Source organism: Chiloscyllium punctatum, chromosome 8, assembly GCF_047496795.1.
Source record: "Chiloscyllium punctatum isolate Juve2018m chromosome 8, sChiPun1.3, whole genome shotgun sequence".
NCBI classification, from domain to species: Eukaryota; Metazoa; Chordata; class Chondrichthyes; order Orectolobiformes; family Hemiscylliidae; genus Chiloscyllium; species Chiloscyllium punctatum.
The window spans coordinates 56,279,771-56,302,138 of NC_092746.1; the positions used below are offsets into that span (position 1 = coordinate 56,279,771).

Here is a 22,368-nt window from a genome sequence, read left to right on the forward strand (position 1 = left end):
CCACCACCATTAAAATTCACTCCTTTCACCACTGCAAACAGTGACAGAAGTGCATATTCTTTACAAATATGAAATGCAGTAACTTACCAAGGCTCCTCCAACAGCATTTTCCTAACCCATGACCTCTACCGTTGAGAACAAGCACAGTGTATCACCATTCCTTCTCTGTTACTGGGTCAAAGTCCTGAAATTACCTTCTTCATCGCACTGTGTGCGTCCCTATTCTCCAAGTACTGCAATGGTTCAAGAAGATGGTCTACCACCACCTTCTCCATATTAATAAGAAGCAGTCAATAAATGCAGACCAAGCCAGTCATGTCCACATTCCATGAACAAATAAAAAGACTCTTCTGCTGTTTGAAGTACATATAGTTTATTTTGATATTTGGTATTCTCCATGTTGAAGGGATGTTGAAGTTTATCTTTAACATTAAGTGTTACATGCCATAGACCATATAATTGCACTTCTATCAGCAACAGAAGGCTCACCTTGTGATACTATTGCGATATTTCTGATGGCATCTACTTTGAGATGTTCATGAGATGTTAATTAATAGCAATAGCTTGTCAAAACATTAGGTCTGAGTCACCAATTTCTACCAGTAAACTTTGGGTAAGTCTTCTACTGGATATTGTTCTACCTCATTTCTCTTTTGCTTTCCTTTGGCTGGGTCCTGCTTCAGCACATCTTCTGAAAGTGAACAATTAAAGCATTTGATTTAAATATCTGAGAACTGTTTGAGCCAGTGAGCTCTCTCTTTTCCACTACATTAGTAAAGAAGTTTAGTGTTCGGCATCTGTTCTAACCACCATATGTCTTGAGTCATGTTTATACTTCCATATCTTATGAATTGAATGAATTTTGATGATCTTCTGTGCTAGGTTTGATCTTCTCCTCTTGGGATTAATCTGTGTTTGTTCTGGACCTCTACTTCACTCACCATCTGAATGGCTTTCTTTAATGTTCTTTGGACTGTGATAAATATACAAAGACTCACCATGCAATTGCCTCTCATGAATTTTGACTTTAAATCACCATCATTGCATCTTTTCACTACTCTGTAGAGATCATGAATACTCACCTATGTATTTCCTTGGCCAATTAACTTTTCACTGAAAAACTGGTCTTTCAACAACTTTTTAATTTGAGCTTGAAATAATTGTCAAATATTCCTAGTACCTATTCAATACTTCTCTAGGGCTATGTGGTCTGGTTGAATGCATATAGCCACTTTCTTGTCTAAGAGGAAGAGTGTCTTATAGTAAATAAAATCCAGTTTATGGCATCTCTGCAGATATTTGCATATTACAAGTGTATGGTAACAAATAGATAATTCATAGTATTTCAATTGAGTACTTATTAATTGGTTGACAAGTGGACTGTGATTGTTATAGACATTGTCATAAAGACAATAAGAGTTAATGATGATGACTGATAGTTAAATGCCAAGCTTTGTTTAAATTTTAACTAAGGCTGGTATATTCTGATTAGTTAAGGCAGTACCCTGAGAAATAAACCAGATAATGACTATCACCTATTTTATTGCACTAAAATAGGCGCAATATGTATACACATGTTTTTTTCAGTCAGGGTCCTGTATATTGATATGTGTAGCTTCCAACACGTTATGCAGAGATGCTACTTGACAATCCTAAATTGGTTAGCATACTTCACACACTCAGAATTGTGCAATAACTGTTGCTCATTTGTGTCCATTTTCATCCATATGATATACATTATTACAGAGATTGTTAAGAAGATCAGTTTTAGGACTGATACGTTCAAGATCCTTAATTTCTCTCTCCACCGCTTTTCATGACATTGCCACTGTGGGTGATAACTATGGTATTCAATTAATATTAACTATTTCAGACCTTTCCAGACGTATTTACACAGTGAGGGGCCATGTTGACAGTGGATCAACCATTTCCATTGCAGCTCATGCAGTGCACCACATGGCATGAACTTGCCGTGAGTGAGAATATCATTTAATGTCTAAGACAGTCTCTTCATCTGACAAGCCATTTTGAAATTTTCAGGTCCCATTAATTTCCTCTCCTAAACACTCACACTTGAAGATATGCTCAGTTGAATGAGTGAGACACCCAACTACCTCCACTGCAGTAGCCTTATTTGAAAGGGATCAGCATATGACCTTCAACTAATTTTTATTCAGAGTCATAGAGTCATAGAGATGTACAGCATGGAAACAGACCCTTCGGTCCAACCCATCAATGCCGACCAGATATCCCAACCCAATCTAGTCTCACCTGCCAGCACCCGGCCCATATCCCACCAAACCCTTCCTATTGACTTATCCATCCAAATGCCTCTTAAATGTTGTAATTGTACCAGCCTCCACCACTTCCTCTGGCAGCTCATTCCGTACATGTACCATCCTCTGTGTGAAAATGTTGCCCTTTAGGTCTCTTTTATATCTTTTCCCTCTCACCCTAAACCTATGCCCTCTAGTTCTGGACTCCCAGGCCCCAGGGAAAAGACTTTGCCTATTTACCCTATCCATGCACCTCACAATTTTGTAAACCTCTATAAGGTCACCCTTCAGCCTACGATGCTCCAGGGAAAACAGCCCCAGCCTGTTCAGCCTCTCCCTATAGCTCAAATCCACCAACCCTAGCAACATCTTTGCAAATCTTTTCTGAACCCTTTCAAGTTTCACAACATCTTTCTGATAGGAAGGAGACCAGAATTGCATGCAATATTCCAACAGTGGCCTAACCAATGTCGTGTAGAGCTGCAACATGACCTCCCAACTCCTGTACTCAGTACTCTGACCAATTAAGGAAAGCATACCAAATGCCTTCTTCACTATTCTATCAACCTGTGACTCCACTTTCAAGGAGCCAAGAACCTGCACTCCAAGGTCTCTTTGTTTAGCAACACTCTCTAGGACCATACCATTAAATGTATAAGTCCTGCTAAGATTTGCTTTCCCAAAATACAGCACCTCGCATTTATCTGAATTAAACTCCATCTGCCACTTCTCAGCACATTGGTCCATCTGGTCAAGATCCTGTTGTAATCTGAGGTAACGCTCTTCGCTGTTGACTACACCTCCAATTTTGGTGTCATCTGCAAACTTACTAACTGTACCTCTTATGCTCACATCCAAATCATTTATGTAAATAACAAAAAGTAGAGGACCCAGCACTGATCCTTGTGGCACTCCACTGGTCACAGACCTCCAGTCTGAAGAACAACCCTCCACCACCATCCTCTGTCTTCTACCTTTGAGCCAGTTCTGTATCCAAATGGCTAGTTCTCCCTGTATTCTGTGAGATCTAACCTTGGAAATCAGTCTCCCATGGGGAACCTTGTCAAACGCCTTACTGAAGTCCATATAGATCACATCTACTGCCCCGCCCTCATCAATCCTCTTTGTTACTTCCTCAAAAAACTCAAAAGTAAATGCAAGTATTGTTTTAATATAGGAGTTCTGCAAGGTTCATGGAGTTAGAAGAGAAATGCACTGGAGTTCAATAGAGTTTGAAGGCTTGTCTTATAGGAAGGATATTATTAAGCTGAAGAGGGTTCAGAAGTGATTTACCAGGACATTGCCAAGTATGGAATGTTTGAGTTATAAAGAAAGGCTAAATAAGCTGGGACTTGGTTCACTGGAATGTAAGAGGTTGAAATGCGACCTTATAGTAGTTTATAAAATAATAAGGAGTGCAGATAGAGTTAATGGTAGTTGTCTTTTTTCTGGGATAGGGGATTTCAAGATTAGGGGGCATAACCTTAAGGTGAGAGGAGAGAGATTTGAAAATGAAATGAAAAGCAAATTTTTTATGCAGATGGTGGTTCACATTGGATTGTACTTCCTGAGGAAGTGGTGCACGTGGGTATTATACAATGTTTAAAAGACATGAATAGGAAAGTGTTTGAAGGCATATGGGCCAGAAGCAAGCAAGTGCGACTAGTTCAGTTTGGGATTCATTTGGAATGGACAAGTTGGACCAAAGGGTCTGTTTCCATGCAGTATGACTCTATGATTCTATGACTTATGGGGGAAATGAACACAGTCCCTGGAGATGATAGGGATGTGGAGCATAATGAGCAGACAAGGAGTGGATTCTTAACAGAAGGTCACACACAATTAGAGCTTCTCAGACAACACTTACACCATAAGACAATAAGACCATAAGACATATAAGTAGAATTACGCCATTTGGCCCATCAAGTCTGCTCTACCGTTCCTTCATGGCTGATTCATTTCTCAACCCCATTCTCTCACCCTCTCCCTATAACCCTTGATCCCATTACCAATCAAGAACTTATCTATCTCTGTCTTAAATATACTCAATGACTTGACCGCCACAGCCCTCTGTAGAAATGAGTTCCATAAATTCACCACCTTCTGGCTAAAGAAATTTCTCCTCATCTCAGTTCCTCTAAAGGATCACGCCAAAACCCTTCACAATATTTCAAATGCAAAGTGACAGAGCCTGATATAGCCCCCGCCATTCACCCCTGCTGTTGTATTCTAGCCCTCTCAATATGAATGCCAACCTTGCATCTGCCTTCTAAACTGCCAAATGAACTTGCATGTTAATCTTAAAAAAATTCTGCACTAGGACTCTTAAGTCTCTTTGTACTTCAGATATCCGAAGCTTTTTCCCATTTAGAAAACAATGTACACCCCTTTTCTTCTTACCAAAGTGCATAACCTCACTTCTCCCACATTGAATTCTATCTTGTTTGCTCACTCTCCTGGCCTGTCCAAGTTCTTCTGCATTAGAGTGGTGCTGGAAAAGCACAGCAGGTCAGGTAGCATCCGATGAGCAGCTGCCTGACCTGCTGTGTTTTTCCAGCATCACTCTAATCCAGAATCTGCTTTCCAGCATCTGCAGCCCTTGTTTTACCAAGTTCTTCTGCAGCCTCCCTACATCCTCAAAACTACCTGTTAGAAACATAGAATCCACCCTACAGTGCAGATAGAGGCCATTTGGCCCATCGAGTCTTCAATGACCCTCTGGAGTGCATCCCACCCAGATCCACCCACCCACTCCCCTAACCTACTCCAGAAACCCTGTATTTAGCTTGGCTAATCCAGCAAGCTTGCGTGCCTTTGGACTTTTGGAGGAAACCCGCATAGACACAGGGAGAACATGCAAATTCCACATGGATGGTCACCTAAAGCTAAAATTGAATCCTGGTCCCAGGCTCTGTGAGGCAGCAGTGCTAACCACTGTGCCATTCTGCAGTCCAATGTCTCTCCACCTATCTTTGTGTCTTCTGCAAACACAGCAACAGTGTCCTCAGTTCCTTCGTCTGGATTGTTAATGTACAACATGAGTAGTTGTAGTCCCTACACTGACCTCCGTCAAACTCCAATAGTCACCAGCTGCCATCCTGAAAAAGTCCCCTTTATCCCCACTCTCTACCTTCTGCCAGTCAGCCAATCCTTTATCCATGCGGGTACCCCGAACACTATGGGCTCTTATCCTATTTACCTATCTGCCCGGAAAGCATACTGCTGGAAGGACTCAACACTGAGTTCTCCAATTTCAAATAGCCTCCCTTTCCATCCCCCAACTCCCTTTCCAGTCCCTCACCCTCCCCTCCACTCCTCCCAGCCACCTACTGGATTCATTCCTCCCATTTACAAATCAGGTCATACTCTCTGCCTGTCTTCACCACCCTGACCCCACCACCCCCTTTATCTGCAGCTCCCCCTATATCCACCCTCAGTCATGAAGAAAGGTTACACCCAAAACGTCAACAGTAAATGGAAAAGTCCTGGGGAAAATTGACATACAGAGAGATCTGGGTGTTCAGGTCCATTTTTCCCTGAAGGTGGCAACTCAGGTCAGTAAAGTGATCAAGAAGGCATATGGCATGCTTTCCTTCATTGGACGGGGTACTGTGTACAAGAGTTGGCAGGTCATGTTTCAGTTGTATAGGACTTTGGTTCGGCTGCATTTGGAATACTGTGTACTGTTCTGGTCACATTACCAAAAGGATGTGGATGCTTTGTACAGGGTGCAGAGGAGGTTCACTAGGATGTTGCTTGGTATGGAGGGTGGGAGCTGTGAAGAGAGTTTGAATAGATTAGTATTATTTTCTTTAGAAAGACAGAGGTTGAGGGGGGACCTGATTGAGCTCTACAAAATCATGGGAGGTATAGACAGGGTGGATAACAAGAAGCTTTTTCCCAGAGTGTGGAACTTAATTTCTTGGGGTCATGAGTTCGGAGTGAGAGGGGAAAGATATGTGTGGAGGGTGGTGGGGGCCTGGAATGCGTTGCCAGTGGAGGTGATAGAAGTGGGAATGATTGCGTCATTTAAGATATATCTAGACAGATACATGAATGGGTAGGAAGCAAAGGGAAACAGATCTTTAGAAAATAGGCAGCAGGTTTAGATAGAGGATTGGTGCAGGCTTGGAGGGCCGAAGGGCCTGTTCCTCTGCTGTAATTTTCATTGGTCGTTGTTCTTCGTTCTTTGTTCTCCATCTCCTGATGCTGCCTGGTGCTGTGTTCTTCCAGCCTCCTGCCTGTCTACTTCTTATCCTATTTAGCAGCTTCATGTGTGATACCTTGTCAAAGGCCTTCTGGAAATCTAAATAGTTCACTTAAAAACATAGAATATAGATGAGTGCTGCACAGGAATATGCCCTTTGCCCTAGCATGCCTGTACCAACCATGAGCCCTTTCAAAACTATCCTATATGACTGCACATTCCACTTCATTCAGGACCAATGTTTCACAATTCCCCACTTTCCAAACAATCTACTGTGTGGCATCACAGTGTCCTTTTGGTCAAAATCCTGAAATAAAATCTACCAACAAAAACCTTTCCATAATTTATCTAGCAGCAAATCCAAAAAACCAACAGAACTCAACTATTGAATGTTTTGAATCTGATTAGTGTCTGTATTGCAAGTATCTTTGCCTGCTTTACTCTGTAGGTATCCCAGTGGCTACAGTATAAAAACAAGAACTAAGAACAAAGAACAGCACAGCACAGGGACAGGTCCTTCGGCCCATCAAGCCTGCGCCAAAACATAATGTCTTTCTAAACTAAAAACCTGTTGCCTCCTAGTGCTCTGTATCCCTCTATTCCCTGCTTATTCTTATATCTGTCAAGATGCATCTTAAACATTGTTATTGTGTCTACTTCTCTCACCTCCTCTGGTAGCACATGCCAGGCATTTACTACCCTTTGTTTAAAAAACTTGCCTCTTACATCTCCTTTAAACTTTCCCCCTTTTACCTTAAACTCAGTCCCCTAGTGGCAGTTCTACCTTGGGAAAAAGACTCCAACTATCCATTCTATCCATGCCTACATAACTTTGTTAACCACTAACAGCTTGGCCCTCATCCTCCAACATTCAAGTGAAAACAAATTGACTTTGTCCAGTCTCTCTTCATAGTTAACACCCTCCAAAACAGACAACTGCCTGGTATACCTTTTCTGCACCCTCTCATATGCTTCCACATCTTTCTGATGGTGTGGTGAGGAGAACTGTACGCAAATAAATTGTCGAAGGCCGTGACTTTCAATTACAAAGAAAGCAGATGGCCTTATAGGATGACCATGAAGCAGCTCAGGGATTTGAGGGTCTGCTTCCAGAATTCGGACTGCAGCCCTTCATATGGTCAGCCATAGTCTCAGCTGGCTGGCTAGCTGGCTAAAGGGCAATGGTGGTGAGACTGGCAGAATGGTAGAGGTGAGAGTGCAAACATTATAGTGAGAGAGGACAACAGTTTCTAGCTTGGCAGCACCACTGTCTGGAGAGGTCACACTTTGAAGTTCTGCATGACTCCTCCATGCTCTTTAGCAGTGTCAAGCAGACCTGCTAGTACAGTGAGTATCATGTTTATCAGTTTTTCCCCCATATCACCCTCATTTGCATCTTGTGCAATAGAACTCATTTGGACTTGACTCTCCAGGGAGTTGGCACACAGTACTCTCCTTCTGGTCTGGCAGTTAGCCAATCATGCCCAGCGCTCACCATGTACTTGGATGGGTTGACACAAAGTGGCCCAGTTGATTGGCAGCCTATCCATGTTAATACAACTTCACACCACTGTCTCAGGGGACTTAGTGGTGTCATGGTAATTTCACTAGACTGGCACTCTTAAAAACCCAGGCCAAAGTTCTGGGAACATGGGTTTGAACCTCACCATAGCAGGTGCTGAAAATTGAATTTAATAAGATCTGGAACAGGGAGCTGGCCTCATGCAACTATTAAAACCAACCTGGCTTATTAATGTCCTTTAGGGAAAGAAATTTGCCATTCTTACCTGGTTTGTCCAATATGTGAATTGAGACCCACAACTTGATCCTTAATTGCCCTCTGGGTAATTAGGGGTGGGTAATAAATGCTATCCAGTGATGCAAATATCCTGTGAATGAATAAAAAAATTGTTAAATGTGGTGTGTGTCTAAGCCCAAGACTGTGAGTGCCTGATCAATGATAATACTTCTTCCTTAGATGTCTATAGCAACTCTCACCTGTTCTTATGGAGCTGCAGTGACTGGTTAGGAAGCAGTTCTTGGATATTTGAAAACATAAATGCAGAAGGGGAGGGTTGGCATTAGAAAGGAGCATTGGAGAAGAAAACAAGTTCCCTATGGCCACACCATCTGAAGTTTTCACATTTTGCAAGAAAATGGAATAAGGGTGAGCTGGAAGTTGGATAAAAGTTTAAGGCAGATGCATTCCATCTTCTTGAATGTTCGGGTGGCCTAGTGGCTCAATGGTTAGCACTGCTGCCTCGCAGCGCCAAGGACCCAGGTTTGATTCCAGCCTTGGGTTACTCTCTGTGTGGAGTCTGCTCATTCTCCCTCTGTCTGCAAGGGTTTCCTTTGGGAGCTCTGGTTTCCACCCACAGTCCAAAAATGTGCAGATTAGGTGGGTTGGCCATTGTAAAATTTGGGGTTACGGGGATAGAGTTGGAAACTGGGTCTGGGTGAGATACTCTTCTGAGGGTCAGTACAAACTGAAAGGCCTCTTTCTGCACTGTATGAATTCTGTGATTCTTTTCAGTAATGTAGAATGTTACAGCCTCTATAATGGCTAACTACATGAGAGAGAACAGACTTTTCAGGAAGGCACAGGTGTCTCCCTGTGGCTCTGATCTGCTCTGTCCTTCTGCAAGTTGTTTTATCTGTCAGGAAGGAAAAGAATGCCAGGGATTCTCCCTGGATGCTTTGCCTGCCAGGTTAAATAGCTGCAGGTATGTGGAAGCAGCAAGAGTTCAGTCAGTGCGAGGATGAGGTGAAATATCTGAATGTTAGACCTTTTTCCTCAATGCTAGATGTTGCTGGTAGATGAGTGATGATGTTGTGGTGCCTTGGGCAGTGCGAGACGTTAGTGCGCCGTTGGTAAAAGATGTGGTCATTGACCTTGTCACATGTGACATCACAAAAGTCCTGGTGGTGCTAGGCCCTCTGAATAAGACTCTGGAATTGCCCTCCATGACCACTCTCACAAGACATGCCTTGTTATTCCCCAGCTCTCTCCAAAAATACTGCCTTCCTGCTCTTTTCCACCTTGCGCATCAATGCCTCCAGCACCAAACTGGAAAACGTTGGAGCCTTTCCTCTTGGCCTACATTCTTGAGCATGAAACCCCAACAACTGGAAAGCTTTTGCATTTCAAATTCATGATTCCTTTGGAGTTATGTTTTGTTACCAGAGTAGGGAGAAAAATAAACAACTCATCAAAATGTTGCCCTCTGAGATTGGCACGAGCTACACTGTGGCAAATGGGGGGTGGGTGGGGGCTAGTGTAACCTTGTACCTTCTGTGTAATGTTCCTCATTCTGGGAATGTGGAATATGCTTGCTGTGTTATTATAGCCTCCCTACCCCTCCCCATTAGCAGGTAGACGAACGCGTTTGGGCTCCCATTCCCTGCTGGAGCTGAGCAGAGGGACGGCGGGGCAGCAAGAGCTCCTGACGCCCGGTGGCACCGCTCAGCGCCCACGGGCATCTCTCCGCTGCTGCTCGTGAGTGAGCCGAGCCTTGGGCTCTTCCACCAATCCCAGCACGAGGGTGTGTGCGCGCGGCCGGCGCATTGGAAGGAGGAAGTCGAGCGGGGAGAGATGTACAACCGCAGGGAGTCCAAGTGCAGCCTGCACATGGAGCAGGAACTGCCGGGCTGTGTCTACCGCCAGCGAGGAGGAGGGATACAGGTAGGACAGAACTGACAGCCAACTCCGCCAACTTGGCTCTTACCCGCCGTGTTACAGCATGCAGCCAGCACCCACCCTCGCTCCTTGGTGTGGGGATTGTCAGAGCGAACAGGAGAACATTTTAAAAAAAAAATGAGATGGAAAGTCAAGCCCTGATTATTTTTGCTCTTGTCATTGGTAGGAGGCACCTGTTGCCTCGGCTGCAGTGTGCGTCCGGTCATTGCTGCGTGAAGTTCAGTGTCTGGGCGAAATGGTTTCGACAGCCCATCTGCTAATATCGAACTATGTCTGAAAATTAACCAGATATCGTTCATATCCAAAGTTTCGCGAGCGCATTGCGCCTGTTGTTTTGTGGCGCTACAGAAGTCCGTAACACATTATTGTGACTGTCAAGAACTATTACAAAGCAGTACTTTCTCCTGTAGTTCAGTGGCAATAGTGGAACGAAGCTTAAATTCTATACGACTGTAATCTGTTCAAGTAATATTGTAGTAAGAAACTATTTCTGTGACAATATGACTTTTGTTCAGTAGCTTCCACATATTTTTCATATTCCAGCACTGGTTGCGGAATTGCTATACAAGAGTGCCACACTATTTTTCTCCAATGTGTTCCATGAAAGTTTCGAAAAATGCATTTCTAGAGATATAGATGGAGGGTCATTTTTTTTTCTTCTCTGTTAGATTCACTCTCATGCGTGGGTATGAGAATGAGGAAGGTTAGTTCAGCATTTTGGGGAAGTCGTTCCAAACAACCTTTTGGTTGCCATTGTAGTACAGAGAATTTTATTGGAATTACTAATTTAAATTATTTGTGTATTCTAGCTGTTTATGGGCATCAGTTGTTGGTACAGATTTTCAGAGGGGAAACTAAAATCAAATGGGATGCTCAAATTATTCCATTCTTACCAAGAACTTGAAAATTGAAAATGTTTTGTTAAATTAATCATTCTGTAAAAATGAAGCAGTGCAGGAGGAGGAACTCAGTTATTTCAAGGCTTGCCATTAGCCAAATTAATATTCAGATATTTGCATAAAACTATTTTGTGTGTATATATAGGCTATTTCTCAAGGTGGCGGGGCAGCAATGTAGAAATATTGGTCATTTACGATTGGGGGCATATTTATTTCAACATGTTCTTTATAATTTTTATGCCATTTGAGTCAACATCCACCAGAGAAGTTAGTAAATGTTGGGACTAGAGAATTACTATTTGGCGATCCTCACAATTCAACAAATTCCTGGTTTTGCTTTTTAGTTTCATAACTGTTAAATATTCAACTGCATCAAATGTTCACAGACACTGTCAGAGATCAGTCATTGGTAATCTGCAATCCTAGCAAAACTGTAAAAATTATTTGTACCCCACTAAACCTCAATCTCATACTCCCTTGTGTTTGCAGTTGCTTCAAAACCAGTGATTAGAACATAAAGTGTTACAGCAAAAGAGTAGCAGCTTCCCACCATTCGTTCCAAATCTGTGGAGCCATCTGTCAGTAAAACAGGAAGGCATGGGTTCCCTTTCTCTCCTGGACTTGTTTCGCTATTTTAGGGAGATTCACTTCTCCCTATGTAAGGGCTAACTGAAGAAATTGGTTACTGCCACATCTTGAAGTGAGGGACAGAGTCTAAAGCTGCTGTTCTGCCCATCTGCTACTATATGAGGAGTATTCATTATTAATCGAGGCAGAGCTGTGCTGTTCAAATATGCAGTCCTGCTTGGGTAAATGAGACATTCTTCTGTAAATTGCTTCATTTTTGATTGCTGATTGTACAAGTGTCACAAAGCTGACTCAAGGTTCATCGATGCATGCTCAGTAAATTAGAGAGAACATAACTATAGATCAACCAGAGAATGAATTCTGTGCTTCTCTTCACATACAATGACCCAGGGCCATTTAATTTTCTGCTTAATTTTGTTGCAGTCAGTTTGCATTTTTGGGTTATTATAGAGTGGGAAATTAACAATAAATAACAAATTTCGTCAACCTCTGCCTGTAATGAAATTTCGATAAATCTTTGTAATCTGTGAGAGATCAGGGTCTCCTGTCAGATAATAATGTGTAGTTTTTTTTTCAATAGTATTTGGAACTGAAGGAAGAAGGACATATTTTGTCTATAGCAGATAGTGAGTTAGAATAGTAAGCAGTTTCGTTATCATCCATCCAGTAACTTATTACATTATTCCTCTTCCTCTCCCACCCACCCTACGATAGAACACAAGCAGAATATGGAAGCTGAAGAGGCACAGGACATTTCCCAGCTGTCAGGTGAGACAGGTAAATAGAATTTTTATAGTTACTCCATGTTATTATGCAGCTTTTTAAAAGTAAGACATATCTGCTCCTGATATTTTCATGTAAATTTTTTATGCGGTGTTGTGGGAAGTTAACCATACAAACTCTCCAGAATAACACACAGCATGGATGAACTTTTCCAAACTGTTGGACAATAATAAAGATGACATGTGTACATGCCTGTAAAAAAAATTTGGATAACATTTTTGAATCCATAGCAAAATCTAAGTAACTCCAGTTTCACAGTTTTCGTCAAAGTATGATGTTTATTGAAAAGAGATTCATATTTGCAATACAGATAAAAACGGTGCATGATATTTGAGGGAATGGTACCTGGGATTGACTGTATTTATATAGAACAAAACATCACTTCTACTTTTTATGAGAATGTATGTTTGAAATTATTTCTGTATTTTCTTACTTTTGTGCAATATTTACTTTCTTAAAAGAAAAATCCATGAGCAGGGAAGATACATTTTGCTGAGCAATTTTCATGTGGCGAACTGAAAATTCTATTTAGGATTCATATTTAATTTGATCAAGAAGCTTTTTGAAATACATTATTTACGTTTTAAATATACTCATTTAATAAACTTTATCCAACCATAAACTATGGAGCATTATCTGTTCAGTATCCTCTAGTTGAGCCTCATTTATCAGCAACCCTGATATGCCTCTCAGTCATCTGGTATGGACGTGAGATATTTAATACGTTTATTAGTGTCAGACACCCTCTCCCATAAGCAGAACACATAACCTGCAACTCTATTTCATGTTTCACGCAGAGTGTCTCATGTGCTGAAGTCCTCTCATTGACTGACATACACACACACACACACACACACACACACACATGCACATGCACACACACACACAAACACACATTCCCACACAAATATCACAATCTCTATTTGCTGTAGTTAAAATGTCATCTGCAAGCTGTAAAGATAAAATATAGAACCAACATACAAAATTTCAAAGCAATTCACTTTTTTAAAAACTAGATACCCTTGAAGAATAATTATATAACTCGTTAATAGGCATGTAATATGACTAGCTGTAATTGCAGTTCAGGAGCCTGTCTTACTTCCCATGCATTAGTTATTCTACTAAGTCCAGGATCCTCCCAGCAGCTGCTTATCTTCTGCTCCAGATCTTGTAGCCAGCTGCTCATCTCCCTGGCTAAGGCACTCCTTTCTTGCTCTACATCTTTTCAGGACTGTCTTGATCCCATGCAATTTGCAGGAGGAACGTTCTTTGGGTTACATTTCAATGACACAATCCCCTACTGGATTGAACTTTGTAAACAGTTCTTTATTTTGTAACATTACTAAAACATTTCAGATCTGCTTTCTCATTCTAGAAGTAGATATCTGGAAACAAATACAAACCAATTACAAATTTAAATTAAAAGTTAAATTCTTTAACAAAAATGAACACTGGTCTGTATTCATTGAAAACTAAAATACTAAACTTGGTGAATAGATCAGTTTACCCATGTTGGCAAAATACATGATTATTTTTCTTAACTCTTGTCCAGTATTTTTCTTCTTCAGCCTGTATCTATCTTCAATCTTCAATCTGTAGCCCTTTTTCTCTATTGGCCCATGCAATTTATTTTTAAAAGACCCTAGTATAACACCATCATGAAACCAACACGTTATTATGTGTTAAAATTGACAGTTGGAGGTGCAAAAGTCTTTTTTAGACAAGATATGGTTAGCAGAGACATTGAGTCTGACCTTGCTGGGTGACAAATGAACAGCACCCACTGTTTGTTTGATTTCCACAAGTACTTTGACTTTCTGTGGGATTTTGCAAGACAAGTTGCTATCAGCAGGGTATCCAAATGGTCTGGTGCCCTTTTGAAGCAGCTGTGTCTCTCCTTGCTCCGGCAGCTTGAAGAATAATGTGGGTTTGAAGGAGCAATTCTTATTTAGAATTCAAGACCGAATCAGCTGTAGAAGGATTTTTAAAATGTTAGGAAAGAAAATTGAATTTAAAAAGGAAAGAAATCAGAGACTGAAAAATTAAACCTCAAGTACAGATTTTTTTGAAAAATGATTCTCCAACTATAACTTAAATTTTAAAAAACTGAAGGAAGGAATTTTCAAACGTGATTTCCTTTATCAGAGATTGTTTGGCCATATTTAAGACTTTTTTAAAAAATATTGGAATGAATAGGCTTTAGCTTTTTTTTGGTGAATGTAGTCTGTATCTGCAATATCAGCACAGAAATTTATTGCTAATTAATATATTTTAATGGGTGTGTGATGTCTCAACAGTGTTTTGCAGGGGAGCAGAGCATCTTCAACAACAGCTTCTGGATTTTGTGTTTAACTGTATAACTGTGCGTACTTATTGGAAGTAGCTGTCTGATTTATGTATAAGGTGGTGAGCACTGTTAGCCTTCACAGCAAAATTCAATCCATTGATGCAGAGTCAATTTCGTGTGCTGTTTTGTATTAGAAATACAGCTTTGACAATGGGTTGATGAAAGGAAAGGAAGACCTCATGCAAGTGTAGATTTTCATGTAACTTAAGTTTTCTGCTGATTACAGCTGAAAGGCAGCCACACTCTAAATGTTTGTCTTAAAGTTAATTTTTGCAAAATTAAAGAGTAGCATTTTCAAAGTGGAATCAGCACAAAAGAAATTAAGCAGGCAGGCACCTGGAAAATTTTCTCCATTCATTAGAAGAGATTGTGCTTTAAATATTTTTCCAGATTTTCCAAGCTACCCCTGTACAGTGAATATTTTTTTCTCAAATAAATGCTGTTGCTTTTGTCTTTCTGCTTTGATTTCTGGATGTCTGGTTCTGTGGTCCAAGCTATTATTTTTGTCTCCTAAGTAAAACAATTTGTGGTACACTGCACAAGTCACAAATTATGTAAATCAGTTTAAACACGTTAATTAAAAGATTGAAAGAACTGCGCAAGTTGGAAATCAGAAACAAAAACAGAAATTGTTGGAAAACCTCACTATGTCTGGCAGCATCTGTGGAGAGAAATTGTTTTCAATCTTAAATATGATTTATGTATAAAGTAATACAATCATTTGAAGTAAAAAAGTTTTGAAGAGTAGATATGACACATTATTCTTGCACTTCACCTGAACGTCCTGGTCAGATTTCATGAAATTGCGTTATTTAAGGAAGAGCAAAGATGTTCACTCGGTGTCCTCACCAGTAGTTAGCCTTCAACTAAAACCACCAATTTCACATTAACTACAAGCAACAGATATCACACTTTGAAAATAATTAATTCACTGTAAAATGCTTAGGAATGCTCCTAGGACATGAAAGCTGCTTAGGTGCAAATTATTTTGTTTATCTCAGTCACTGTCTTTTGTCTTATATGTAAAATTCTGAAGGATAAAGTATGTGTTTCAGTTTGGACAGCTCCTTCATTAGTTTTAGATTAATGTTCTTCTTGGCCATATCTAAAGTTTTGACCTAAGCCATTCATAAAATGTTTCTTGAGTGAAGGAAGAATGCTTTAAAGCCTGAACGTGCATCTTTCACACTTTGGTACAAGGTGCAGGTAATCAAGATGTGTGGATCTCTAAACTAAAAATAACTGATTTTGGAAATATTCAGCAGTTCAAGCAAACATTCAGCTCACTTGCTGACTATTTTCAAAATCTCTAGCATGTACAATGTTTTTTGTTAGTGTGACTCTACACTCGTTCAAAGCTGCAATTATCATTATTTTACATTTAGACATTTCAGGTTTTACTTGAATTCGGATGAAAAGAATTAATTGAAAGTGTCTCAAAATAAGTGGTTTCTAGGTTAATAAATCATAAGGCAATAAGAAATAGGAGCAGGACTGGAACATTCAAGTCTACCCCTCTATCAAATAAAATTATGGTTGATGTGCGCCAGGCTTCAACCTCTCATAGAAATTATCAAATCCTTACAGGCAGAAAGGCCATTCAGCCCATCAAGTCTACACCCCCCCCCCCCCCCCCCCAAGCTTATTCCTGTAGCCCTGTATTTACCATGGCCAACCCAGTTAATCTGCATGTCTTTGGACTCTGGGATGAAACCAGAGTACTCGTTGGAAACTCAGAGGGTTCTCTTTCATGCCCTCTTTGTGTTATTTCAATAATATATCTACTTTTAAAAATATTTACACTGATCTTGCTTCCTCGACTGAGAATTCCAGACATACACCAATCTCTGAGAGAAGAAATTCCTTCATATCTCAATTTTAAATGAATGTCCCTTTATTCTGTAACAGTGTTCCCTAGTTTGAGGCTCCCCCATTACTGGAAACATCTTCTCAACATTTACTCTGCCAAGTCCCCTCAAAATCTTACATGCTTCAATAAGTCGCCCTCATTCATTTAAATTCTAATGAATAAAGTCCTAACTTGCTAGCTAATCAAGAATGGTTAAACAAGTTTAGGAGGGATGATCTTGCTGAAATATAGTCTCAAATATTCAGGTGTAAATCCTGGGCGATACAATTTAGAAGGACATAAATACCTTATGAAAATTAAGTAACTACATAAAAGCTTAATGTACAATGCTTAGAAGGAATCGGCATGTATTTTTGTCTACACCCCTTATGCCTCCAACACCACAGAACAGCCTATCGTTATTTTCTGTCTCAGTAAGTTTTATGATTAAAGATGCCCTGGTAATTAGACTGGAAAAAGAACATGTTTATTCACAGAAATTACCACATGACTTTTTAACATAATTTCAGGAGAAATAAAGCCAAATTTTGTTTTACACATTCATGAGACAAGACCTTCAATACAAACTGCACTTTTTGCCCCCCAGAAGGAAAAACTACTAAAATATGCGAATGACATGTCCTGGTCTGTTTTATCTCGTGCATCTCAGAATGCAGCTCAAATGTGACAGTGATATTCATTTCCAAGTTTTATTTTATTTTTACAAGTCAGATGACTTTGCTATCAAGTAATATCAATAGAACTTTAGAAAATTTTAAAGACACCTCTTACTAGTTAGTTGTCAGACTTAGTTGGACTACACATAACACAGCATATTCACAAGTAACTTGATAAGTTGTCATGAATATCTCATGCCCCATATATTGTAAATCAATTCTGTCCTCTGCTATGTATCTTTTAGAACAAAACAAATTTAATGGTAATCCAACTCGTTTTTAATTTAAAAGAAAATGATATGACAGTAATGAAAGACATATGAAAGAATGTTTTGTTATTATAATGTGTGGAATTTTGACCTGAAACATTTCAAGGTGGATTTTCAAACTAGGAACCCAATGCCCAGATAATTTCCAGACCCCACTTTCATTTCTTCCAGGCTGAAGCTGACAACTGTCCATTAGCACATTGTTTGGGCACATTGAATTCATGAATTAACATTTCCTGCTTACCCTCCTCATGTCTGAAGATTACTGTCATCTTTTGGGCTCTTAATAGGCCATTAATCAGAGTTGCTACCCCCCTCTTTGAGATTCGCTGTGCACCCTGAAGGAAACCTAAAGAAATGCAGATGCTGTAAATCAGAAACTGCTAGAAAAGCTCAGCAGGTCTGTCAGCAAATGTGAAGAGCAATCAGAGTTAATGTTTCTGGTCTGGCGACACTTTCTCAGAACTGTTCTGAGAAAGGGTCACTGGACCCGAAACATAAACTCTGATTTATCTTCACGGATGCTGCCAGACCTGCTGAACTTTTCCAGCAATTTCTGATTTTGTGCACCCTGAAAGGTGCAGGCTTCCAGTAATACCTTCTAGCAGTGCAATTTTCACATCACACTCACACCCAATGACCATAAACCTGGTCATAGAAGTAGGTTTTAAGCAACGTCTTAATGAAGCAAGAAAGGTCAAAGTCAGTGATGGAGTAATTAAATCAGGAATGCATAAGGTCAGAGCTGCTGGTTGCTGATATTTGTGTTGTGGGGCTGAAGGCAGTTATTAAGATACACAAGATCATGATTATGGGTGGATTTAAAAACAAGGGTGAAAATCTTGATACCAAAGTACTGCTCAATTGGGAACCAACTAACCATAAGGGTGGTAGTTAAACCAAAGTCCACATGAAGGAGGAAACTGGCAGAAGAGGTTTGAATGAGCTCAACTTTGCAGGCAATGGAATATGGAAGATCAGTCTAAATCCTGGAATAGTCAAGCCCACAGACAGGAAAAGTAAAGGGGTTTCAGTAGTGGTTGCACTAAAATGGTTGAAATTGGGTGATGTGTGGAAGATGGAAAGAGACAATCTCAATGATAGTGTGGATGTCTGGTCAGAAACTCATTCGTTCAATCACAAAACTGTTTTAAGGTAGATTGATGGATTTGAAACTGAGTTTGGAGAACAGTCTGAAAGCAACGTATTTTATTTACTTATAATAAATACTCGTTTGAAGACCTCATGCAGGCATAATGGACTGAATGGCTCATTCTGTGTCATAATTCTGTGATTTTGTGATAATTGGAGGAAATTACTGTTCAATCGATACTGGAGTTCAGGCCCGCAATCTGATAATTTAGTAACAGTAGAGCAGTCAAGAGAGATGATGGTGAGGTCGAGCAAAGAGTTGTCAGTCTGCTTGTGAAGGCTAATTCTGTGTTTCAAGATGATATTTCCAAGGGGAAGCATCTATATGAGAAGTGGAAGGGAGTGTGGCAAGGATAGTTCGGAGGCACTGGTTGAAAGAGTAGGAAGAAAATACGTTACAAGTGATACTGTGGCAATGATAAGACAGGTAAGAATGGAGCCAGCTGAGTGTAGTCTCATCAAGTTAGCAACAGTGGAATGACATAGGAAGATGGTATTAGGATGTCAAAGTCTGCAGACTGGTTGAGAAAATTGAGATTGCTTAGTTTGTCTTTGCCACAGGCACACATTACTATTATTTGATAATTGCTATTTTGGCATAGAGAGACAGAAGTATGATTGGAGTTTCAGGAAGAATGAGGCACAGGTTTGGAAGATGGCAATATGTTCAGGACTTTGCAGAGAGAAAAGGAGGTTAAATCAGGTGGTAGAGATTTGCATTGATGTTCAGGGAGTCGAGGGTTCCTTTCAGATGAGATATGCTCACAGTGGAATTACATGAATGGAACAGCCCTCAAAGATAGAGAATTGTTAAGAATGTCAGTAAGGTCAGGCAGCATCTGAGGAGCAAGAGAGTTGACAATGAAGGGTCATACCCGAAACATTGACTCTGTTGTTCTTCAGATGCTGTCTGATGTGCTGTACATTTTCCAGTGCCATGCTTTGTCAACTCTGACTTCTCCAGCATCAAGTTTGAAAATTCACCTTGAAATGTTTCAGGTCAACATTCCAAACATTCCTCACTATCTCCTAAGAATGTCAGTCAACAGGAGTCCATACAAATGGGGAAATTAGACAGTAAGCTTTATGGGAATCATGTTGAGGGAGCAGGAGCTATGTTTTTGGGCACAATGATCCTAACAAGGTATGAGAAGAGGTAGGAAAGAAACTAAAATTGGAGCTAAGGCAAGGAGAACTTTGGATGCATTTTGGCCAAATGGATTAGTGGAATGGAGTAAAGTGGTCCAGGCAACAGATCCCAAATTTTGTGACAGAAAACCATGAGCTCCTCACATTGGAGGTGAGGGTGAAGGAGATCTTGAAGAAAGATAGGAAGATAGTTCACAGTAAAAATACAGAGCAGACACAGAGGCACAGAAGGAGGTTAGTCTGTGGCAAACAATGGGGGGAATTGTAGGACAGAGTGATACAGCAAAGTGATCAAAGATGATCTTCTCTGTGATTAACAAGTGAGATTAGTGAGATGATGAGATCAATGGGTTGACCATGACTACGAATCGGGAGTTTCCATGGGAGTGGTTAAGGGATGATGACATGCAGTGAACTTAAAGGTGAAAAAAACATAATGAGTTGGGAAAAAGGATAGAACTACTGAAGATGAGAAGCCATTCAGTGCAGAGGTTAAGGAGTGGAAAAAAAAGCAGTGAAAAGCACCTATGTGACACAGCAGCTGCACAATTGGCAGCTCAGCCATGACCTTAAGCTTTCAATCTCCACACCACCAGTGTGCCACCCATAAGATCCATTAAACAATCTCAGCAACATCCTAATCCATGTCACCTAGAAAGGCAAGGAATGTCACCTTCTCTAAATTTCTCTAATTGGTACAGTTTCAAAATAAGGTCTCTCCCATTTACATTGGTGAAGAGGAGGATTTCTTTTTCTCTAAGGGTTGTCTTTGGCATTCTGCAAACTAGCGAGCAGTGAAAGCTGAGTCACTGGAAATATTCAAGGCTGTTTGACAGATTTTTGAAACATTAAGGACACTAGACAGGAAAGTAAAATTGAGGCTATGATTAAAGCGACTATGATTTTATTGGACAATGGACCAGGTATGAGGAGATGAACAGACGATTCCTACTCCTATATTTTAATATTCTTATAATGTCTGACATTGCTGGCAATTTCATATCCCATGAATTGATAAATAGAAGCTTTATGTCGTTGCCTTCCATTTAGTTTCTTTTGTCTACTGTACTTCTGTATTTTACATTAATTTTGTTCATTATATTGATTAACTTCCCTCCTTTACTATCTACTAATACATTTTAATTGAATGATAAAATCTAACATCATTCAATTAAGCATTTTCATCTGTCAAATGAAATTTGGTACAAATCAGTTCAAAGATTTTAAGCACATGTATTAGCAGAAATTTGTTGCAGAGGTGAGCATCTTGATGCTTGACCAGATGCAATCAGTTAGCTCTGCACTGTCAAGGGCCATGGCCATCTGTAAGTCACCAATACCACCATTACCTCATAATGCTTGAAGGTCCATCTGGACATCGGGACAAGTATTCATTTCCTGCAAGACAACAATAACTTTGTGAACTGAGTATTTTGCTCTTGAAATGCTACCGCTTTTCCCTGCCAACCCTTGCTGGGATCCCTCTATCATGGTTGAGCTGCTGTTGGCAGGGACTGACTTTTGTCTGTCTTCCAGTTCTCACCCACTGCTCCCATAACCCATCTTGAGGCTGTTATGACCCAATCTCCTTCCATTGGTGAGCCATGCCTCAATCTCTGGAGCCTGCTGCTGCTCAATGCAACTCCAGCCAAGCTTCCTCTCCTCTAGTCCAACAAGTTAGCTCAGCTGGCTGGACATGGCGCTTGCAGTGGTTCAGTTCCTAGACTGGCTAAGGTCACTAGGAGGGGCATAACATCTCAACCTTGCCTGAAATGTGGCAGCCCTCAGGTTAAGTGCACCACCATAATTTCTCTCCAATGATCAAGTAGCTGGTGGTTCGCTAGGACTACAATCACTTTCAGTTCTCATAGAACATTCATGGTTTTAGCGATTCAATTCTTGTAGAGATGTGAAGAAAATCAACATACTAATTCAGATTTCTTTGGTGTATCATGTACAATTTGTGTTAATTCAACAGATTCAAAGGTAATACCTCATTGAAAATGGATATAATCAAGTTCAAAACATTTTGCTGCAATCAATGTTGTATTAAAAATATATGACCACACATTATTAGTGATAAATTTACAGTTAATCCACAAGTGTATTCTCCTCTTTTAAATTCCCTATCCTGTTATTTTGATTTCTGGTGTTGTTGTTGCTTGGTTATTGTACTCATCCTTTCCATATAGGAAGTAAAGAAGCTCTTTCTGTAAATGATCAAGAAGAATTAGAGCAGATGCCTGTCCCAGAAGATCTATCCACCAGCTCAGGGTGCCAGAACAATCCACAGGGCGAGAGGGTCATTGGTAAGTGCAAAAATGTTAGAATTATTATGTTGACGGCACAGACTCGAACAGGCCATTCAGCCCATCTGATCTATGCTGATTTGAATGCTCCAAGTGAGCCTCTTTCATCCAACATTGTCATCATATACTTCTATTCAATTCTGCTCATGTTTATCTAGCCTCTCAT

At 40.3% G+C, this 22,368-nt stretch overlaps 1 protein-coding gene and 1 long non-coding RNA gene across 7 annotated transcripts in view; one reads left to right on the forward strand and one right to left on the reverse strand.

Annotated features, from left to right (window-relative positions):
• Positions 1-356: 356 nt before the first annotated feature.
• Positions 357-8,368, reverse strand: LOC140480577 (uncharacterized). The gene is made up of 2 exons (XR_011961348.1): positions 8,271-8,368; positions 357-691 (listed from the first exon to the last, which is right to left on the reverse strand). It is a non-coding gene; the product is annotated as an uncharacterized lncRNA (long non-coding RNA).
• Positions 8,369-10,080: 1,712 nt separating this feature from the next.
• Positions 10,081-22,368, forward strand: part of ikzf1 (IKAROS family zinc finger 1 (Ikaros)) — a 93,019-nt gene continuing 80,731 nt past the window's right edge. The window contains exons 1-3 of one of the 6 annotated variants that reach the window (XM_072575606.1): positions 10,081-10,165; positions 12,382-12,444; positions 22,086-22,202. In XM_072575606.1, the coding sequence (XP_072431707.1) occupies positions 12,396-12,444; positions 22,086-22,202 (166 nt within the window). In that variant the 5' untranslated portion in view covers positions 10,081-10,165; positions 12,382-12,395. Of the gene's footprint in view, positions 10,166-11,457; positions 11,889-12,381; positions 12,445-22,085; positions 22,203-22,368 lie in introns of those variants that run through there. The other 5 variants (XM_072575607.1, XM_072575604.1, XM_072575605.1 and 2 more) reach the window with 5 other exon arrangements.